The sequence below is a fragment of the Apostichopus japonicus genome, chromosome 18, assembly GCF_037975245.1.
Source record: "Apostichopus japonicus isolate 1M-3 chromosome 18, ASM3797524v1, whole genome shotgun sequence".
Lineage (NCBI taxonomy): Eukaryota > Metazoa > Echinodermata > Holothuroidea > Aspidochirotida > Stichopodidae > Apostichopus > Apostichopus japonicus.
In genome coordinates, this window is record NC_092578.1 from 3,404,966 (window position 1) to 3,425,246 (window position 20,281).

The 20,281-nt window shown below is 37.1% G+C and overlaps 1 protein-coding gene across 1 annotated transcript; it reads left to right on the top strand.

Annotated features, from left to right (window-relative positions):
* Positions 1–10,686: 10,686 nt before the first annotated feature.
* LOC139959108 (uncharacterized) lies at positions 10,687–17,453 on the top strand. Its single transcript, XM_071956685.1, has 2 exons — positions 10,687–11,665; positions 15,002–17,453. Exon 2 carries the CDS (start codon positions 15,060–15,062, stop codon positions 16,077–16,079), a length of 1,020 nt encoding a protein of 339 aa, XP_071812786.1. The 5' UTR covers positions 10,687–11,665; positions 15,002–15,059; the 3' UTR covers positions 16,080–17,453.
* Positions 17,454–20,281: the final 2,828 nt, after the last annotated feature.

Sequence of the window (20,281 nt, forward strand, 5' to 3'; positions counted from 1 at the left end):
TTGCGTCAACCTGAGAGAAAGAATTGGTAACCTACTAGTTGAGCCTGAAGTCACGGTTTATATAAATTCAGTTGATTTCTCTGCAACAAGGACGAACTGACCATTGGGTCCTCGTCCCATGAAAGGGGAGGGGTGGGTGGTAGAGGGGGCACTAGCATCTTTAGCTTCCTAATCATATCCGACGTTTGCGCACTAAGGTTTGTTGCAACTCTGCAGGACTTGTGTAAGGTCTTTATGGGTATCATGAAATGGCTACAAGAGGGGGGGGGGGATGTAGTCCCCCGCCCACCCTCATTCACACGCACAACCCTATGACCATCGGGTTACGTCGGCCAGTTTTGGTAAGCTTCTGTTGATGAAGTTGAATGACTTTTGAATGTATAAAATATGTTGCAGTCAGTTATGAAATGCTAAGATTATGGTTTTGTTTTCTAGCTTGCAAAAAATCAAATATACGTTGCTGTATTTATTTGATTTATTTCAGTCATAAATTGTGGTGTACAATAATGCCTAATATTTTACCTGTAAATAATGATATCGCCATATTATTCCCCGTTGTATGTATTGACAACTTTTGAAGTTTTATTTAGAACACTTTTTCCGACGCTATTCATCTCAACTGATCGTTTCTTCTTGATGTTTAAAAACTTGCCAATTTGCGTGTTGCATGTACGTATAAGATGACAACAAAAAAATGTCCATACGCTACGAAAATGCGAGAACCGATTGAAATAAAGAAATTACTTGATCATTAACCCTGACCTGGTGGAGAATATTCCCAGATGGGGACGTTGATTTGATCACTTACAATATCAATCCGTGTCCTGCAGTAAATAATTTTGAATAATTGTAAGAAGTGTGGAGGTAGAATTTCATCGATATTTAATTTTACATATGTTAAATTTATGTGCTTTTAAGTTTCATCATGTATCACAAATAATATATATGATAATATTTATAAAAAATAACAACATATAACATATATGTATATATATATATATATATATATATATATATATATATATATATATATATGTCAGTTACTATAGGTCATGATTTGAGTAGATTTCAATGAAAACTTACATGAACATTAAGTATATAGCTGTTCAGTATTGTCTGTATTGTATATTCAGTATTATAAATATATTAAATACATAAACATTTGACATAAAACTTGGCCATTTTTTCACAGAAAACTGGGTAACATGATCGAAGGAGGTGATGATCATGTTAATGGTGAACTAAGGCTATGATTTAGTGGCGCTATTCAAGTTCCTTTCCAATTCAAATGAACTTGGAAAGGAACTGTTGACGATGTTTTTACTGTGGGATAATTTTGTATCACGATACCACCAAGGAGAACGATATTATGATAAGGTGATTAGAAACGGAGAGGAGGGAGGGGGGGGGGGTGGTAGGTGCCAGACATTCACACCATAAACCAGTGGATCCGGAAAACGGCTACTTTCAAACAAAGATTTATCATAATTATAGGCACAAAGAAAAATTCTTACATATAGGCCTACGTTCGCCACAGAGTACGGCAAGGTTTCTCACTAACCCACCTTATCTGTCCTTCATATAGACTCGTATCAAAATAGAAAAAGACAAATGAATGGAGTATTGCTCATTCTGTATAATTGACATAATACTTGGATGAAGCCACGTAATTTTCTTAAAACACCTGGGTCATATTCATGACCCAAACGCAGGGTCGATGGTCTTATAACCCAATTTGGGTTGTACCATACACTAAGCTGACCTAATGCTTAGTCCGAAACTGACTTTTATCAACGAGTCAAAATAATATTGGACTAATATATGAGTGCATCATGTCAGATCAGCCAATTAACGAACACACATTGACCGTCTGATAATATTGGCCCTGCGCGCGCGCCATAGACAAATTGGCTGTAGGACAAGTTTGCTGACAGAGCGAACATGATCAGAAGCACAGATGGATTCGTTTGTGAAAGATAAATTAGAAGAATGGGGCTTGATGGAATGGGCTTATTCATTTGAAGGTATGGTATCATGTGCAAATATCTTTTTTATATGTAATTAAATTTCAAGAAATGCTGACGTAGCATACGAAGACATAACGTAAGGCTAAGTCGGTGACTGAATTCGTAGTCGTACTAGCCTATGGCCTAACGCTAAGCCATAACATAGGCTAGGCCTAACGCAGGCTAGGCCTGTAAACAGTACAGTATGGTGGGATAGTATAATTGTCTTGTTAACCTTTGAACACTGTGTTTATCCATAATCAACTGTCCAGGGTTCCTCGATGAGCCTCAAATTAACTTACAGAGGCCCGACAATTCTTAATATCTGAACTAGTAAAAAAACTTTGTTTTCAGTACAATGCATAAAATACCTGGCACCTCTATAACCCTCTATGAAATTGTGGCACTATTCATCACTGAAGTTGTGAAATGCTAAATATTTCACATCCTTAATCAAAACAAAGATTGCTTCTATCAATACCCCACCTTCTGGGGAGTACTACAATATATGATCCTTTCTATATGGAAGGCAGCATTTGAATAAATCTAAGAAGTTTGCTTCCATAACCTTTTCTTTTTCATTTCAGATTGGAACCAATATTCCACACTACCTTGAAGGGGTGAAACAAAAGCAACCATTCGTTCTAGCTATTGGAAGCAGCAGGGTTAACCCGGAACAAACTTACATAATCATAGAGAGAGAGAGAAGCCATCCCATAGGAGTCGCTGCTTAATGCCATTGATTTATGTTTTAAGTGTTTTCATGTTTTTGATATGGATTATCAGTGGCAATCATACAACACCTGGCAGTTCCTCCAGACTGTTGTATACGACATTGATGTACCTGGGAAAATGTCATTATCAGTTGTGTCATTGAAGACATATTTGAAAATCAAAAGGAAGTATGGGTGAAAATTTTCAGACCTGCACAGAAAATCTGCTTACTCGTCTGTTAGTAAGATGTTATACCTTTAATGAGTAGGGATGCACCTCAACTCGTAGTGCGACTCTTATTTCACAAAATATGCGCATACATGTACTTGCAAATTTTAATCAGTACTGAAAATACATGGGGCAATGTGTACAGATGCTAGACGCCGAATTCTAAGGTAGTCAACTCATTGATCTAATTCGTAAACTTACTCATGCATTGAGTTTCGATACTTCCTTAATGCTTACAATAAACGATGTGAACGAAGTTACTCATCGTGAGTAGATTAAGAATGTTGTAGTTGGTCGAAACACTAACGTGACACGCAGGCGCGGTGGAACGCAAAAATTATTGGGGGGGCTAATATGTGGAGACTATCTAAGCGGAGCGCCACCATCGGTTGGCGCGGAGCGTACAAGAAAATTTTGGGTTTTTCAAACCCCCCAGATAGCCGGAAACGGCACTTCCCGAGTGTTTTATGCTGCGAATACCTAGCCCTAAAACATGGGTCTCAAGCCTGCAATTTCTCAGATTGCACGTAAAAATCTGTAAAAACATTGTAATTTGTATATTCGATGGTGTTTTAAGAGAGTAGTTATTACTCGACGTATACTCGCAATGACGTTTTTGAGTGTAGTAAATTACTACTCGCAATTAAATGCAATAATTACAAGATCGTCGGAAGCTATTTTTGATTGGTACGGCGGTTCAGAGTGTGGCCAACTATCATAATTATCGGGGGGACGTTTGGTAGGTCAAACTACGCTACGTGCCACCATGGTTGGCGCGTAGCGTAATGGAGAAAATTTTGAAAATATGCCTCCCCGATTGCAGGAAATGGCACTTCCCGAGCTTGAAAACAAGACTCCTGCCATGCCAGAGTAGTCACATTTAGCCTATTTGCCGTCATCATTATTGAAAATTATTGAAACATATACCTCCGAGATTTTTGTTTTTCCATTTTTTAGTCCTACTTTTTTTTTTTTTTGCGTCGTGAATATTGGTCCGGCGTTCGCCGGACCTGCCCGTACCGGCTCCGACGCCCCTGAATTAAATAAATGTCATAAGCAAAAACAGAAAGCATTTCTTACTGTCAACAAAAGGGTAATTCCAAAACAATGTGCAGTTGCCAACAAATTTCTATGACCTAGCACTCTCATCATGTCATGAATGCATGTACCCTATACAGTACAGGTGAAATGCAAATATTGTGTTTTTGTTCGTTGAATAATTGATTGCGTTTAAACATAGAGCCATGTTCCACGCCTTGCGTGTACTCGTAGTGTAAACGCAAATGTTGATGAGTATAGCGTTTAGCTTATTACGCTCTTATTTAAAACACTAATATTCGATGAGGCATGATACAGACAATCAATTATCATATTTAATTATTACACCTATATAGTATACGTGTGCATCGGACAGATCGACAAGTATGCATTAAAAAATGGGCAGATGAACGTTTCGGAGTCTTGGTAAATATTGGGGGGCTTATCATGCATTTGCCCCCTCAACTTCTTTTTCATTGGGGGGGGGGGGCTGAGCCCCCCCAAGCCCCCCCGGTTCCGCCGCCACTGGTGACACGTACATTTACAGATTGTTTCCAAGTATTAAGAGTGATCAACTAGTGATTCTACAACTCTACATAGCGATTAAACTACCCGCCTCGTAATTGTGCGAACTGCCTTTCGTAGAAGTACTGCCCATGCCATTCAGTTAGTACTATGTAGTACCAGAGCGACGCAACGACCAAGACATGCACGATAAGACACAACTGCTCCTTCTAATTTATGGACATATTTGTTGATATTTTGGAAAATCAAGGTAAGTTGTCATGTGTTTTGTTTAGTATTATGATGTATGTTATTTTTAGGTAGTTAAAATAAATATTTTCTAATTTTGATGCAATTATATCACATTATTCTGAACATCTTACTGATCATTAGCGGGAGAGGCCTCGTGTTAAAGTCTGCGGTTAGCCTAACGTATTGAGTCATGGTTCAACTACAACGTTGTTAACCCAACACACAGCTTTTGATATGCCTGATTTTGGAACCAGTCATTTCGTCCAAACAAAGTCAACTTACAACAAACTGCCCAAATAGTGTAGCAAAGTTAGTATTATTGCGGAAATACACGGCAACAACCGAATTTCGCCTTTCCAAATAGTCAAAGGTAATGGCGGAAAAATATTACTAACAACATGATCATCACATGACTACTGGCGTACTGTATGCTATGGAAGCAATCTCCATAGGCCTAGGCAATTTACGTTTAGTTTGACGTTTTCTTTGCACTGGAGCAATGCACTGCATTGAACGTATGTATGATCCAAGTGCATATTATAAGTGGTTCTGTAATAAGCCCGCCAGCTTAGGCCTACACGTACTGCCCAAGTTATAAAAGTAGTATGTGAAAGTATTGGACACATTATTATGATGTGATTGGTGTGGTAACTACTGTGAATTGAACAATGTAGTCAGCGTTACCAGCGGCATATGCCCAAAAAACGCTAGATTTGCAAAAGTAAACCCCAGAAAACGCTAGATATAGATTTTCATGAACATATGTAATGTAGCCTATTACCTTCCATCACAAGTTGCACTTATTCATATGATAGACAGTTTTATGATTATTTTAACAAATTTCAAGTCATAATTGCTCAGAACCATAACAAAACAACTGTAGAATCAACAAAATTACAACTAAATCAGACGAAATTTAACTGCAAGAAACCGGATTATCGTCTCAATCCGCGGTAAGGCTGTGTACGCGGTATAGTGTGTACATAAACTCACACAATAGCCCACAGTTCCGCTCCTCACATTTTCTATATGCACACGTGCTGCACTTCTACTGGTAGTGGTACGGACTGGTTTGATACAGTAAACTTTTTATGTGCAGTGGTGTACGGAGTAGTATAATTAGTACAGCACATGTAACAACAGCAAACCACAGGGAAATTTGAACAGCTGATATAACCTTTTCAAGCCTGCGCAGTATGTTAATCGTGCAAGCGGACTTATGAAACTCAATCATTCTAAAATGTTAAGGCGTCTTGTTCTAAGTTAACAGATATAATCCTCCTCCCGGACTTAATAACCGCTCTTGCGTTCTTTAATGTGAACAAGGCTACTAGGTTAAACTGCACAATACATTGTACAGCATTCTCAAATTACTGCAAGGTACTCAGGATACAGTATTCTTTGAAAATTGTTGGCAAGCTACTTGTTGTGTTAGAAAGATAGCTGTGGGGGAATGAGACTAATCTGTGGGGGTGCGAGGAAGAGCTAAACTTAACTATGTTGGGAGAATATGAATCATCTGGATTGATGAGTGTACAGCTTTAACCATAGACTTACCCTAGTAAATAAGGTACACATACAGGTCAGTGTTCAAGTGTAATTGAGTACTGTAAGATACATGTACTATGTACAGGCCTGTGTTTCTAGATTATAGCGGTTGTTTTATATTATTGGCATAGACACGTGGTGCACATGGTGTACTACACATCAAGGTGCCTAATTTGACAGCCACTTTGAATTTAAAAAACCTGCTTGCCTTTTCTTGCAAATCCAGACAATCATTTGTGTCCTTATCTTGTCATGATAAATATATTTTACTACAGTTACCAACAAAGAGTCACTGACTTTGAAGACTCCTTTAGGAGGATTTCCTTGCTAACTAAACCTGGCCTCCTGTTCAACACTAATGAACTGTTTCTGTTAAATTGCACATTATGAAAGCACTTGAATTAGAGTTTAACTTTCCATGGTAGTGCCTTTGCTTTGTTTAATGCAAAACTTTTTTATGCCTCTCATTTTCAAACAGGTGCTGTACTTCAAGGGCAAGCAAGATTTCTTCACATTAAAGTTGGTACATTCTTCATTGGCCTCCCTGATTTGATTGAAAATTTTAGCTGGAAGAGCTAGTCCATGACAATACTGAAATACTTTCTCAAGTCTTCAACTAAGAATGGCTTCTTCTTCTTTCAGTCTTACTGATTCAGAAAATGTGTACACACAACTGCATTCAGGCATCTTCAGATGCTGCCATTGTAGATATGAGAGCAGAACTCGAATTAACCTTCTTAACCATCTTCAAATTGTCCACTCAGGAGAACAGAACTTCAGAGTTTTCTGTGGAATTAATCATTGTGAAGCCTCATATAGTATTGTCAATTCTCTAAAAAAACATATAAGAAGGAAACATGGCAAGAACTATCTCCACACCAGTGGTTCAGAAAGATTGACAACGTCGGGCCTCTGTCCTCAGCGCCATGTCTCATTGGATCAGGACCGAATCACCTAAGTGCAAAACACATTCAGATTAAGGCGGAGAACGAAGTTGTGTGTGAAGTAGACTCAATCGTGGAAGGGTTTGAATGCTTGATTGCCGCCTTTTATACATTCAACATCAGCTTCCCAAAGAAAAGTAACAAGACTTTATTTTTCCTGGATTTTTTATTGGGCTTTAAGTCCAAAAAGATCCCAAGATCTGTTGCAACTTTCGTAACAAAATATAAAGACTTTTAATGTTTATATGATGCAAAGCTTTGCTACCTGAGGATTTTTATCTTTTTGTGTTCTTTACTTTTACATTTTTGTTTGCACACTGTTGCAATATTTCTTGCCTTAATTAGATCACTTATGTACTTGTCGAGAGAAGACATTTCTATTTGTTTTGACGTAGAATGGGGACTTTTTCTGAATTTTGGATAATCAGAAGAAATCTCTTTGTGGGATAACAGGATGGAAAGCTCAAAGCATGTTCAGAGATTCGTTGCAAAGGAAGAGGTCGGTATTTGTGTGATTTGTCATGGTGGTTAAATTATACCATCAAAATAAAGCAAGGGCTGGTTTACATAGAAACCAGCATTAGTGTTTCAGTCTGAGCTTGCCTGATTTGATCGCAAAAGTAAAGATAAGTCAAGGCCAGAATTAATTGATATTTTTAAGCTTGATTGATTACCAAATGATTAGCATTACTGATTCAACAGTTCCAAAATACATATAAGTTTTCTGTTATTGCATTTGTTTAAATGAAAAGCTAACAGTATCACATTGCAGGATGTGCATACTTAAAGAAATCAGTGTTTTAAACATTTTGTTCTGTGTTTTGTTCATGGTTGTTTATTTATCTGTGTTAGTCATTTATCTGTGTTTCTTGTATTTCACCTAATTCAGTGTATAGGGTTTGTCCTTGCAAATGTGTCGGTGAGGTCTCATTGAGTTTAAGTGTATAAAGTAGCTGTTTTTAAGTAAAAGTTGCCAAAAAACTTGAGAGACCTATTGCAATATTTATAAGAACCTAAGAAGATGGATTTTGTCAACTGACTTTACCACAGTAGCAGTTGTGTTTCTCTCGAAGTTAATCGTAATTTCTCATGCATTTTGCTGCTTGATTATTGTCAGAGGTTTAGTATGTCATGGGGAAGTACAGCATCAGTTTATTATCATATGTATCTTAAGAACTTCATTATCAAAAACATGGTATTTGTGTTTTGAACTGTTGGAATATGAAAGTGTTCTTTACAAGTTCAATAAAAAGAGAAATAAACTCTAAATTTCTGTTTGTTATCATCGCTCATCTGTGTATATCTACTAACTACCATATCAGTACTATAAATATGTATTAGTAAGTTTACATGCCTGACCATGTAATGTTACTACTTTGGTTAGTGAAATCAGGGACAACACTGAAAGCAGTACTTTCACTATCTGCCTAGTAATTGTAAACATTTAAACTAGTAAATCAACTCCTCCGAATCAGTATCTTTACTCAATACCGGCAAGTATAAATACTACCACGGATAGTAAAATCAGGGATCTAAGTTTACTCGAATTTGTGAGTACTTGTGTTTTCTGTGTGGGTCCCATATATATGCTTCAACAAGAACTTTCAACAAAGTTGAAACAATAGTCGCACAGTGCAACACTAGAATTTACTTGGCAATCGATTCAACTGTCCATTACAATTCTTTTTTACATTACAGTTGAAAGAATTTGGACACAATTTTGTTCAATGCCGAGGAACCTTTATTATCATCTGAAGTTGTGTGATTTTAGTTGAAATCTCAACTGTTAGTTGAATCACGTTTATGGGACCAAGGCATACTTGCCTCATATACAAAGCAAAGATATGCTTGTATTCTAAGAAGAATTGGCAAAACGTTTTCAGCCTGTATGATCATATTTGTTTTCATCTCATAAATTCCAGTTCCAAAGTTGCAGCTCACAAATATTTTGCTGTCATGAAATTTTAGAAGGAAATTATATGGATTGTCCCAGTCCCAGTTATCTGCTCTAAATAAATTTCTTGGACTATTTTCAATTGAACGGCTCTTGGAATGCAGAAATATGTGTATCCATTCTACACATATTTACATATACAATATTTACCTGTGCTGGGTTATGTACAACAGCAGTATAAATATTACACATAATATTTGGACTCATTACTAATAGGCTTGCCGCCGTTTAATGAAATCCATGGATAAGTGTTAAAGGGGGGGGGGGGGGAGGGGAATCTTTCTTTACGAGGCCTAATTTAGTGAACATTTTCAAGCCTGACCATCCATCACCCCATCTTTTAAACATTTGGCAACCATGTTTTGATTGTCATTTTCTTCTTTTGTTATTACATCGTAAGTAAGGCAAATACCTCCCCATGCGAGCTAGTCTATGCTTTAGCTGATAACTATCATTATGAAGACACACACATGTCTAGCTGGAAATGGTTCATTCATTCATTCAGCAAATTGTATTTTATCCATACAAGTCTAATAAAATGTTGAAATTGTTTATGTAAAAATTGCACTGGGGTCAAAAAAAAAATTAAATCATTGGTAACGCTACAAACAATTCCTTCCTTTAGATCTTGTACTATGGTACCATGTTAATGAAACATTCAGTTTTGGTTGCAATTTTACATTAGTTTTTAGCAGTTTTTTCAGCAGTTCACTTTCTTTGAAGGAGTTTTATCACTAAATTGCACTGTCAAATGAAGCCTTTTGTATTTATGTATTTTTTTCCTATAAGCGTCAAGCTAACCCAAATGTGGTTGATTTTCCATCCGATAACCCTTGCCTGGGTCAATATTTACCAATATTTCTGGGTCAAATTTTCAACCCATAAATTGGGTCACTTATTCTGACCTAATTTTCTGGGTCAGTTTGACCCAAATGTGTTAGGTTCCCTCCTGACTTTCATTTGGGTAAAAAAGTGACCCAATTTGGGTCAATTTTAACCCAAGTGTTTTTAGAGTGTAGGCTAGTCTATGTATAGGCTAGTCTATGTATAGGCTAGTCTATGAAGGTTAGTATATACCAATCAGGTTCGGTAGACACTTCTTCATGTCTACCCTTTTATTGTCCTCTATATCACACTGTCACGAGGAACAATGTGTACATGGAGGTTAAAGGGTTTACCCCTCTTGAACCACGTTCGAGTTTAAGCAGAATATATGAGGAGATTACCGTGCATTCAACTGATGCGGACATCTCGACAAATTCGTCGCATTTACAGTCAGCCATATATATAGCACAGGATAGCTCCAAAAAAGCATACTGTAAACACTTCTAAAATCACTCTCGGTGTATTGGTCTATACATATTCCATCACTTATTAGTTTCTTACTAGTCACTGAACATCTATCACCTTTAACTGATTTAAGGTTTGTTTAAGTAAACACAGACTTTCATTGTATTCAAAGTAATGTACATTCTCTTCGAAACCTATAAAAAAATATATATGTTTATATGTTTATATATATATATATATATATATATATATATATATATATATATATTATTGGTATAACATAATGTACAATATACTGTAAGTGTTTGGTGTCCTTGTGTAAACGGCAACCTCATAAAATATATATAGTTTGATTTTGTTTACGTTCTGTGTGTTCATATTTATTCTTTGTCAACTTAAATTTAGAGTTGGTTTGTTATGAAAATGACAACTTCCATCGAATTGGGTGACCAATAAATAATTTAAACATTTGGGTGACCTTAAGTTTTCATTAAAATATTTCAGGTGTTATTAAAAAGTTTTTTTTTATATTGATAATGATATTGAAAACTGAAAGTACAGCCACGCTTATAAGTGGGTCATATATCATATTGCTATACGTGTTCTTATTAGGTTGTGAAGGTTATCGCAACTGGTATACTAATGAAAATCATTGGTTTTAATTATTCCTATAATATGTAAGTCGATAAATAACAATTTTCATTAATTTTAACTCTGCATGATCAAATAAATTAAATATAATCACGCCTGAACATTAATAAAATAAATACCATCTTTTACCACAGTATGGTTAGTTTGTCAAGGTTGCTTATACATATTTCAAATTTTATCTTCGATGTACAGAAATTACGCATATTCTTTGGTTTCTCTGTTGAAGGAGGGGAAAAAAACTACAAGAAATATTCTGGGTCATTTTCTCTTTTTTTATGATGTTTGATGTACTTGGGTGTCCAGGGATTTTACCTACAGACGTCAAGGTAGAAAGTCATGAAAAAGCGCTTGTAAAGTTGTCAAAACCACATAGCCACTTCTTGAACGGCCGAGAATAGGAAAGAAAGGCAGTACGTGAGGCGGTCATCTAAATGTTTCTATTCCTTCTACAATTATAAACCTGCTTGCTGGATAGGTGTTTAGCAACAACAAAAATCACACACAACATATTTGTTCTGTGGAACTACTCATTTGAGGTAAGGATATATTTGTATTTTAATGTCTAATCATTGAGTTAATGGGAAATTCCGATACAGAATGTTTGCTTATCTGTGAATTTCCTCTGCGTTAACAATTTTCATCGAAACTTCACCCCCAAAACAAACCAGTAAGCAAAACTTGAATAAGACGGTTTCAGTATACCTTAGCCCCTCCTTCCCTCCCCCAAAACTGGTTCTACCAGAATGTGGTTTTAAAAATACAGAAAAGTTCCACCAATAAAGTCAACAAATCCGTAAAAAATAAATAAAAAAAAAATAAAAAAGTGGATTTTAGACATATACGAAAGAAGTCGAATTGACCGGAAGTAAGAAACGGTAGGAGAACCAATCGCATATATTCGCGATATTGTTTTGACATAAAAATGCCGGAAACGTACAGCAATTTTGTAACTGAGACTCGTTTATCATTACGTAAAGGAAATTTAGCTCTCGTATACCATCAACTATATGCTTTAATTAAAAAAAAATTATTGAAAGGAAAATAAATTACTTTTTCGTGCAATTATCAACCATCCTGTCCCCACCCATCTCCCCCAGCCCGGCTCATGATCGGCATTTCGAAAATGCTACTATGTCCTGACTACATGCAATATATGACTATATATATATTTTTTTAGGGGGGGGTGGGCTGGGTGTAAAGGTCTCAGTATACCTTCGCCCCTCCTTCCCTCCCCAGTGGCGGCGGAACCGGGGGGCTTGGGGGGCTCAGCCCCCCAATAAAAAAGTTGAGGGGGCAAATGCATGATAAGCCCCCCAATATTTACCAAGGCTCCGAAACGTGCATCTGCCCATTTTTCAATGCATACTTGTCGATCTGTCCGATGCACACGTATACTCTATAGGTGTAATAATTTTAGTAATTGCTGGGGGACCCTCGGCCCGTCCCCTGGCTATAGACCACATTGTCACCCCAACCGCGTCTTCACGCCCCGTGAAAAGTGGAAGCAGTGAGTGTGAGTACCGGTAAGCGTAACACAACTTCGTCTTAGGCCAATGACTTGCCTCATTTTTACTTAGTGGCGGAGCGTCCATATATACAGTCAGGGGGCGGATGCCCCCCCCCCCCCCCTGACGGACTCAAATGGACTGCTGGCGCCCTTTTCAGCTTTTCACTACTTTTTACTTATTCGCGATTTTTGACTATTTTATTGCGCTCTCATATACCTATTGACATTTGTCATATTCTGTTGGTGTAATTTTCCGACAAAATGGCGACGACACCTATTTATTCTCCGTTTATCTGCAAATTAGCAAGGCCCCGGAAAGGGTCATTTCCTGCAATCTAGGGAGTATCTTTACTCAAAAATTTTCTGTACGCTCCGCGCCAACCTGTGGTGGCGCTCCGCTTAGATAGTGTCGAAAGCGCCCCTACAGACCATTCTTGCCCTCCCTGACCAATACTGTAGCTCCGCCACTGCCCTTACTACACTCAAAAACATCTTTGCGAGTACTACACTACGAGTAATAGCTACTCTCTTAAAACACCATCGAATATACAAATTACAATGTTTTTACAGACTTTTACGTGCAATCTGAGAAATTGCAGGCTTGAGACCCATATTTTAGGGCTAGGTATTCGCAGCATAAAACACTCGGAAAGTGCCGTTTCCGGCCATCTGGGGGTTTGAAAAAAACCAAAATTTTCTTGTACGCCCCGCGCCAACTGATGGTGGCGCTCCGCTTAGATAGTCTCCACACATTAGCCCCCCCAATAATTTTTCCGTTCCGCCGCGCCTGTCCCCCCCCCCCCCAAAATGATTCTACCAGAATGTGGTTTTAAAAATACAGAAAAGTTCCACCAATAAAGTCAACAAATTCGTTAAAAAAAATATAAAAAAAAAATAAAAAAGTGGTTTTTAGACATATACGAAAGAAGTCGAATTGACCGGAAGTAAGAAATGGTAGAAGAACCAATCGCATACATTCGCGATATGGTTTTGACATAAAAATGCCGGAAACGTACAGCAATTTTTTAACTGAGACTCGTTTATCATTACGTAAAGGAAATTTAGCTCTCGTATACCATCAACTATATGCTTTAATTAAAAAAAAATTATTGAAAGGAAAATAAATTACTTTTTCGTGCAATTATCAACCATCCTGTCCCCACCCATCTCCCCCAGCCCGGCTCATGATCGGCATTTCGAAAATGCTACTATGTCCTGACTACATGCAATATATGACTATATATATATTTTTTTAGGGGGGGGGTGGGCTGGGTGTAAAGGTCTCCCAACATTAGGCCCCCTTTTACATCGCAAAGTCCGCTTCTATAAATCCGAAAGTTGACCGGGGCCGCATTCCATTTTATGATGCTTAAGTTTTGACTTGACAACAGACAATGCTTCACATACCCTCCCCCGTACTTGTCCCTCGGCCTACTCCGATCCACCTCCCCACCTCCCCACCTCCCCACCTCCCCACCTCCCCACCTCCACCCACAATAATGGTACTCTCGCTCCTCCTACATCATTTAAGTAGTGATCAAATTCGCTTGTCTTATAGGAATAATCACCCAAAGCTGTTGTAGTCAAGCCTGTAGTATGTGCAAACAAATGGCCACCCATGGGAGTACAAACTTGTAGTAGGATATGCTTCGTATAAAGAGAAGTATATACTATTTAGGCACAAACAGTTAGGTTATGTTGTTGTATTTCATATATTTGTTAAAGCGGTTTTGCTGGCTTTCGAACGAGATACAATGCCTTTGGCAATACTTTAGAAACGGCGATAAAACCCATTGAAAAATACTCAGTCTTCTATGAAAAGAAGTTTCTAACGTATTTACCGGAAATTTGTGAAGTGGTTTGTTTCTTGTTTGCTGCATAACTATGGCTCTTGTTCAGTGCATACTCACCGAAAGGATATTAAACCACAATTATAGAGTGAACGTATATACTCCCTAAACTAAAACGGCAAAGCGCCAAGCGAGACTAATTGAGATGATTATTATTATTATTATTCCATGACCCAGTGCGTCATCCCGTTTAAGCTTGGATGAAGGTGTGTATAAACTCAGGAGGACTAAAGGCGATATAAGGCATTCTCAAATGTTATGAAATTCTTACGAGGGGAAATATTGGATGAAACTTGTCGTTCAAATACACAAATTGACAGCTCACCTTCGAAAAGAGAGGAAAAAAAGGTTTTTAACTGCCATATTGACTGGTGTGTATATATATATATATATATATATATATATATATATATATTGATATATATATATTATATTTTTTATTTGTCCATATATATATATATATATATATATATTCATATATATCATAACTATATTAACTATGTATTTTCTAACAGAATCGAATCTTTAATACATAATCATATTAAAGACATAAAGTCTTGAAAACGGAAGGAAATGGCCGAAACAACACCAACGCTCTTTACGGACATCACTGAGACGTTTCGGAACTTCACTTGGACCAATGAAACCGAGGAAGCCGGCGATGGATTACAGCCCGGAGGACTACCGCCTGGATGGACATGGGAAGACATACTCTATGTGGTCTTTCTTCTGAGGATGAGACTATGGATAAGTTTTATTGGATTTGTTAGCAACGTTATGGCTTTCTTAATACAGATTAAACTCAAAAGTTACCGCAAAACCCAGTTTATGTTTGGTTTTGTTCTGACAGTATCTGAAATGTTTTACATATTTGCAGTGCTGGCAGAGACATATTATTACTACAATGAAATTCTCATTATTCCAAAGGTTTATCAAGCGATCGCCTTAGCAACGAATCTTCTTGCTTTATTTGCAATCATAGGTGTAGGGGTTGATCGCTATATGGCTCTGTGTGCGTTTCCCTTCAAATATAAAATCATAGTGACCGTCAAAAGATACGCAGCTGTGATTGTTGGGTTAACAGCCATCTCCATACTCTACGGTTTTGTGTTTACGCAGTTTTTCGCAAGCGACGATCCTGTAGTGTCGCAGCGTATTTTTATTGTTTTAAGTGTTTTGCTCTTCATTACCACGGTTACGTACATTGGTCTCTCTTTCTCATTGGTACGAGCATTCAGGAACACCAAACTGGGTGACTCAGTCAAGAAGGTTAGAATGCAACAAACCAAACGGCTGTTGTTCGCGTTTAGTCTAATACTGATAACAAACGGTATGTGCTATTTACCTCATAGCTTCCACTCGTTGTATATATCACTTCAGCCGTTCGATCAGCGTTTTGGTATATTAGCAAATATCAAACTTGGTAACTGGTTTTACAACATCCGGGTACTTAACTCGACATTCAATCCGCTTATCTACTGGTCAAACGTCCTGGTGCGTGAAATGAAATGGCCAAGTTGCTTTAAGGAAAGAGGAAAGAAAAGCAAGCCAGGAATTTCATCCATCAGCCGTACGCAAACTAAAAATAAGTAATTTCTTGAAAGACGATTCCATCTTCACCTGAGTGGTGTATAAACATACAGCACACAAGGGGTTCCCCATACGGAATCGGAGTAAAACCAAAAAAAGGGGCGGGGGAGGGTTGGGGCTAGGAGGGTGGTTAAGATTTCGCTTGACTTTGCCTGTATAAACCGATACAATTCGAAGGTATAGTAGTAAAATTTACCAAGGCATTTGCCCTTTCCCTAATGCCACATTCAATGAATGCGATTCCGTTAATTGCGTTTTCTGATACAATTTCTACATGTGAAGTTCCAATTGCTGTGATAAAAATGTTGTAATGATTAGATAAAAGTGGTATATATCTGCATGGTGTATGGATATCATACCTTAGTACAATGTATGTTTGGTGACGTCATACTTTGGTCATTACATTGATAGGCCACATATACTGTTCGTTTTAGCCAGAAGGATAACGTATAAAGGAAGCATTACACTTAACAAGAAGTGATTTATGCATCAAATTGCAAAACGTTCTGTTGTCTTTTCATCTAGCTCAACAGTTTCAAGGAAGGTTCGGCGAAAATAGATACACACGAAGAAACAGAAAATAAGAACTTTCGGAATTCAATTTCAACTAGGTTTCCCGTATTTTAATGTCTTTGCGTTCTCACTAAAAACGTAAAACGAAATAACCACGATTTTGTTAGAATTATGAAACACAACAAAGAAGAAATAACAAGGTGCATTTGTTTTTCTTATGCGACGGTTAGCTGGAGAAAATCCTCGCCTGAATAAAAGTTAATACAAATTAACTAGTGGTATATAATCGGGGCAAACTAAATGTCTACCGCAGCATAGCGATTAAGAGTTAAGTATACGTCAAAACTAGGAACAATTTGAAAGTATTTGAAGCAGCAAAAATGGGTTATAGATGCCACATTTCAAAAGTTTATCTTTTCTATTATATCTCAAAGAATATAAATTATCTAAGTGCATTAGTGAGTTTCAAATAACAGATTAAACTTCTTCTACATGTGAAGAAGTAGTTGCCTTTATATCTGCATTGTAAACACTTTGTTCGCTTCTGTTATCCATTATCTGTAGTCATCACTTCAGTTCCGTTCTATATACACTCCAATAATTTAACTGTTATGCTTTATATAGTTTAGATCTTTAAATCGACGCTTTGTTAAATTTTATTTTAAGTGGTTCATTAATCAAGTCATCTCCTCCACGACTAGAAACACAAAGTGGTTTATTTATTTCGAGAGAAGATAAAACGGCTCTTAAAGTTGCCTCGGAAATTCAAGAAGATATTTATTAGGTCAAATAAATATTGGCATTATTCTTTACTGGAATAAATCGTTTTGCGTCAACCTGAGAGAAAGAATTGGTAACCTACTAGTTAAGCCTGAAGTCACGGTTTATATGAATTCAGTTGATTTCTCTGCAACAAGGACGAACTGACCATTGGGTCCTCGTCCCATGAAAGGGGAGGGGTGGGTGGTAGAGGGGGCACTAGCATCTTTAGCTTCCTAATCATATCCGACGTTTGCGCACTAAGGTTTGTTGCAACTCTGCAGGACTTGTGTAAGGTCTTTATGGGTATCATGAAATGGCTACAAGAGGGGGGGGGGGGATGTAGTCCCCCGCCCACCCTCATTCACACGCACAACCCTATGACCATCGGGTTACGTCGGCCAGTTTTGGTAAGCTTCTGTTGATGAAGTTGAATGACTTTTGAATGTATAAAATATGTTGCAGTCAGTTATGAAATGCTAAGATTATGGTTTTGTTTTCTAGCTTGCAAAAAATCAAATATACGTTGCTGTATTTATTTGATTTATTTCAGTCATAAATTGTGGTGTACAATAATGCCTAATATTTTACCTGTAAATAATGATATCGCCATATTATTCCCCGTTGTATGTATTGACAACTTTTGAAGTTTTATTTAGAACACTTTTTCCGACGCTATTCATCTCAACTGATCGTTTCTTCTTGATGTTTAAAAACTTGCCAATTTGCGTGTTGCATGTACGTATAAGATGACAACAAAAAAATGTCCATACGCTACGAAAATGCGAGAACCGATTGAAATAAAGAAATTACTTGATCATTAACCCTGACTTGGTGGAGAATATTCCCAGATGGGGACGTTGATTTGATCACTTACAATATCAATCCGTGTCCTGCAGTAAATAATTTTGAATAATTGTAATAAGTGTGGAGGTAGAATTTCATCGATATTTAATTTTACATATGTTAAATTTATGTGCTTTTAAGTTTCATCATGTATCACAAATAATATATATGATAATATTTATAAAAAATAACAACATATAACATATATGTATATATATATATATATATATGTCAGTTACTATAGGTCATGATTTGAGTAGATTTCAATGAAATCTTACATGAACATTAAGTATATAGCTGTTCAGTATTGTCTGTATTGTATATTCAGTATTATAAATATATTAAATACATAAACATTTGACATAAAACTTGGCCATTTTTTCACAGAAAACTGGGTAACATGATCGAAGGAGGTGATGATCATGTTAATGGTGAACTAAGGCTATGATTTAGTGGCGCTATTCAAGTTCCTTTCCAATTCAAATGAACTTGGAAAGGAACTGTTGACGATGTTTTTACTGTGGGATAATTTTGTATCACGATACCACCAAGGAGAACGATATTATGATAAGGTGATTAGAAACGGAGATGAGGGAGGGGGGGGGGGTGGTAGGTGCCAGACATTCACACCATAACCAGTGGATCCGGAAAACGGCTACTTTCAAACAAAGATTTATCATAATTATAAGCACAAAGAAAAATTCTTACATATAGGCCTACGTTCGCCACAGAGTACGGCAAGGTTTCTCAATAACCCACCTTATCTGTCCTTCATATAGACTCGTATCAAAATAGAAAAAGACAAATGAATGGAGTATTGCTCATTCTGTATAATTGACATAATACTTGGATGAAGGCACGTAATTTTCTTAAAACACCTGGGTCATATTCATGACCCAAACGCAGGGTCGATGGTCTTATAACCCAATTTGGGTTGTACCATACACTAAGCTGACCTAATGCTTAGTCCGAAACTGACTTTTAGCAACGAGTCAAAATAATATTGGACTAATATATGAGTGCATCGTGTCAGATCAGCCAATTAACGAACACACATTGACCGTCTGATAATATTGGCCCTGCGCGCGCGCCATAGACAAATTGGCTGTAGGACAAGTTTGCTGACAGAGCGAACATGATCAGAAGCACAGATGGATTCGTTTGTGAAAGATAAATTAGAAGAATGGGGCTTGATGGAATGGGCTTATTCATTTTAAGGTATGGTATCATGTGCAAATATCTTTTTTATATGTAATTAAATTTCAAGAAATGCTGACGTAGCATACGAAGACATAACGTAAGGCTAAGTCGGTGACTGAATTCGTAGTCGTACTAGCCTATGGCCTAACGCTAAGCCATAACATAGGCTAGGCCTAACGTAGGCTAGGCCTGTAAACAGTACAGTATGGTGGGATAGTATAATTGTCTTGTTAACCTTTGAACACTGTGTTCATCCATAATCAACTGTCCAGGGTTCCTCGATGAGCCTCAAATTAACTTACAGAGGCCCGACAATTCTTAATATCTGAACTAGTAAAAAAACTTTGTTTTCAGTACAATGCATAAAATACCGTGTCAAATCACGGATGGCTGTTGCTGCACCCTTTCCAAAAATTCCCAAATTTATTGTATGATTGGACCACCATGAAATAAGCATATTCTGAAAATTTCAGTTGCATTGCTTTACAACTGGCCGATTTATCACACTTTGAAATTCCGCAATTTGTCGCCACTATGGCATTTTGGCATTTTCTTGACTTTTGAGGTCTCATTTCTCAGCAATTGAACATTCTACTGACTTTCTATTACAGATGCCTATAGAGTCTATCCCATAGAACAGGAAAATAAAAAATTAGGCTACAAAAATATTGTCTTGTGGAATTAGGTCAACTTAAAAGTGTCAAAATATTTGATTTTTGTACTTTTCACTAAAAATTGTGCCATTTTTAGTGATGAATTGCTCCTAAACCATTGCTTCAGGGTACTTGATTCTTTCAGAGGTTATTTTGTCTAGTACAAACATTACAAAATAATGATTACACTTAAAATTCTTTGAAATTCCGCAATTGATTGATGGCACTCATGGC

Coding starts and splice junctions, on each gene's coding strand:
- LOC139959108 (XM_071956685.1), top strand. CDS start 15,060: ATGGCCGAAACAACACCAACGCTCTTTACGGACATCACTGAGACGTTT.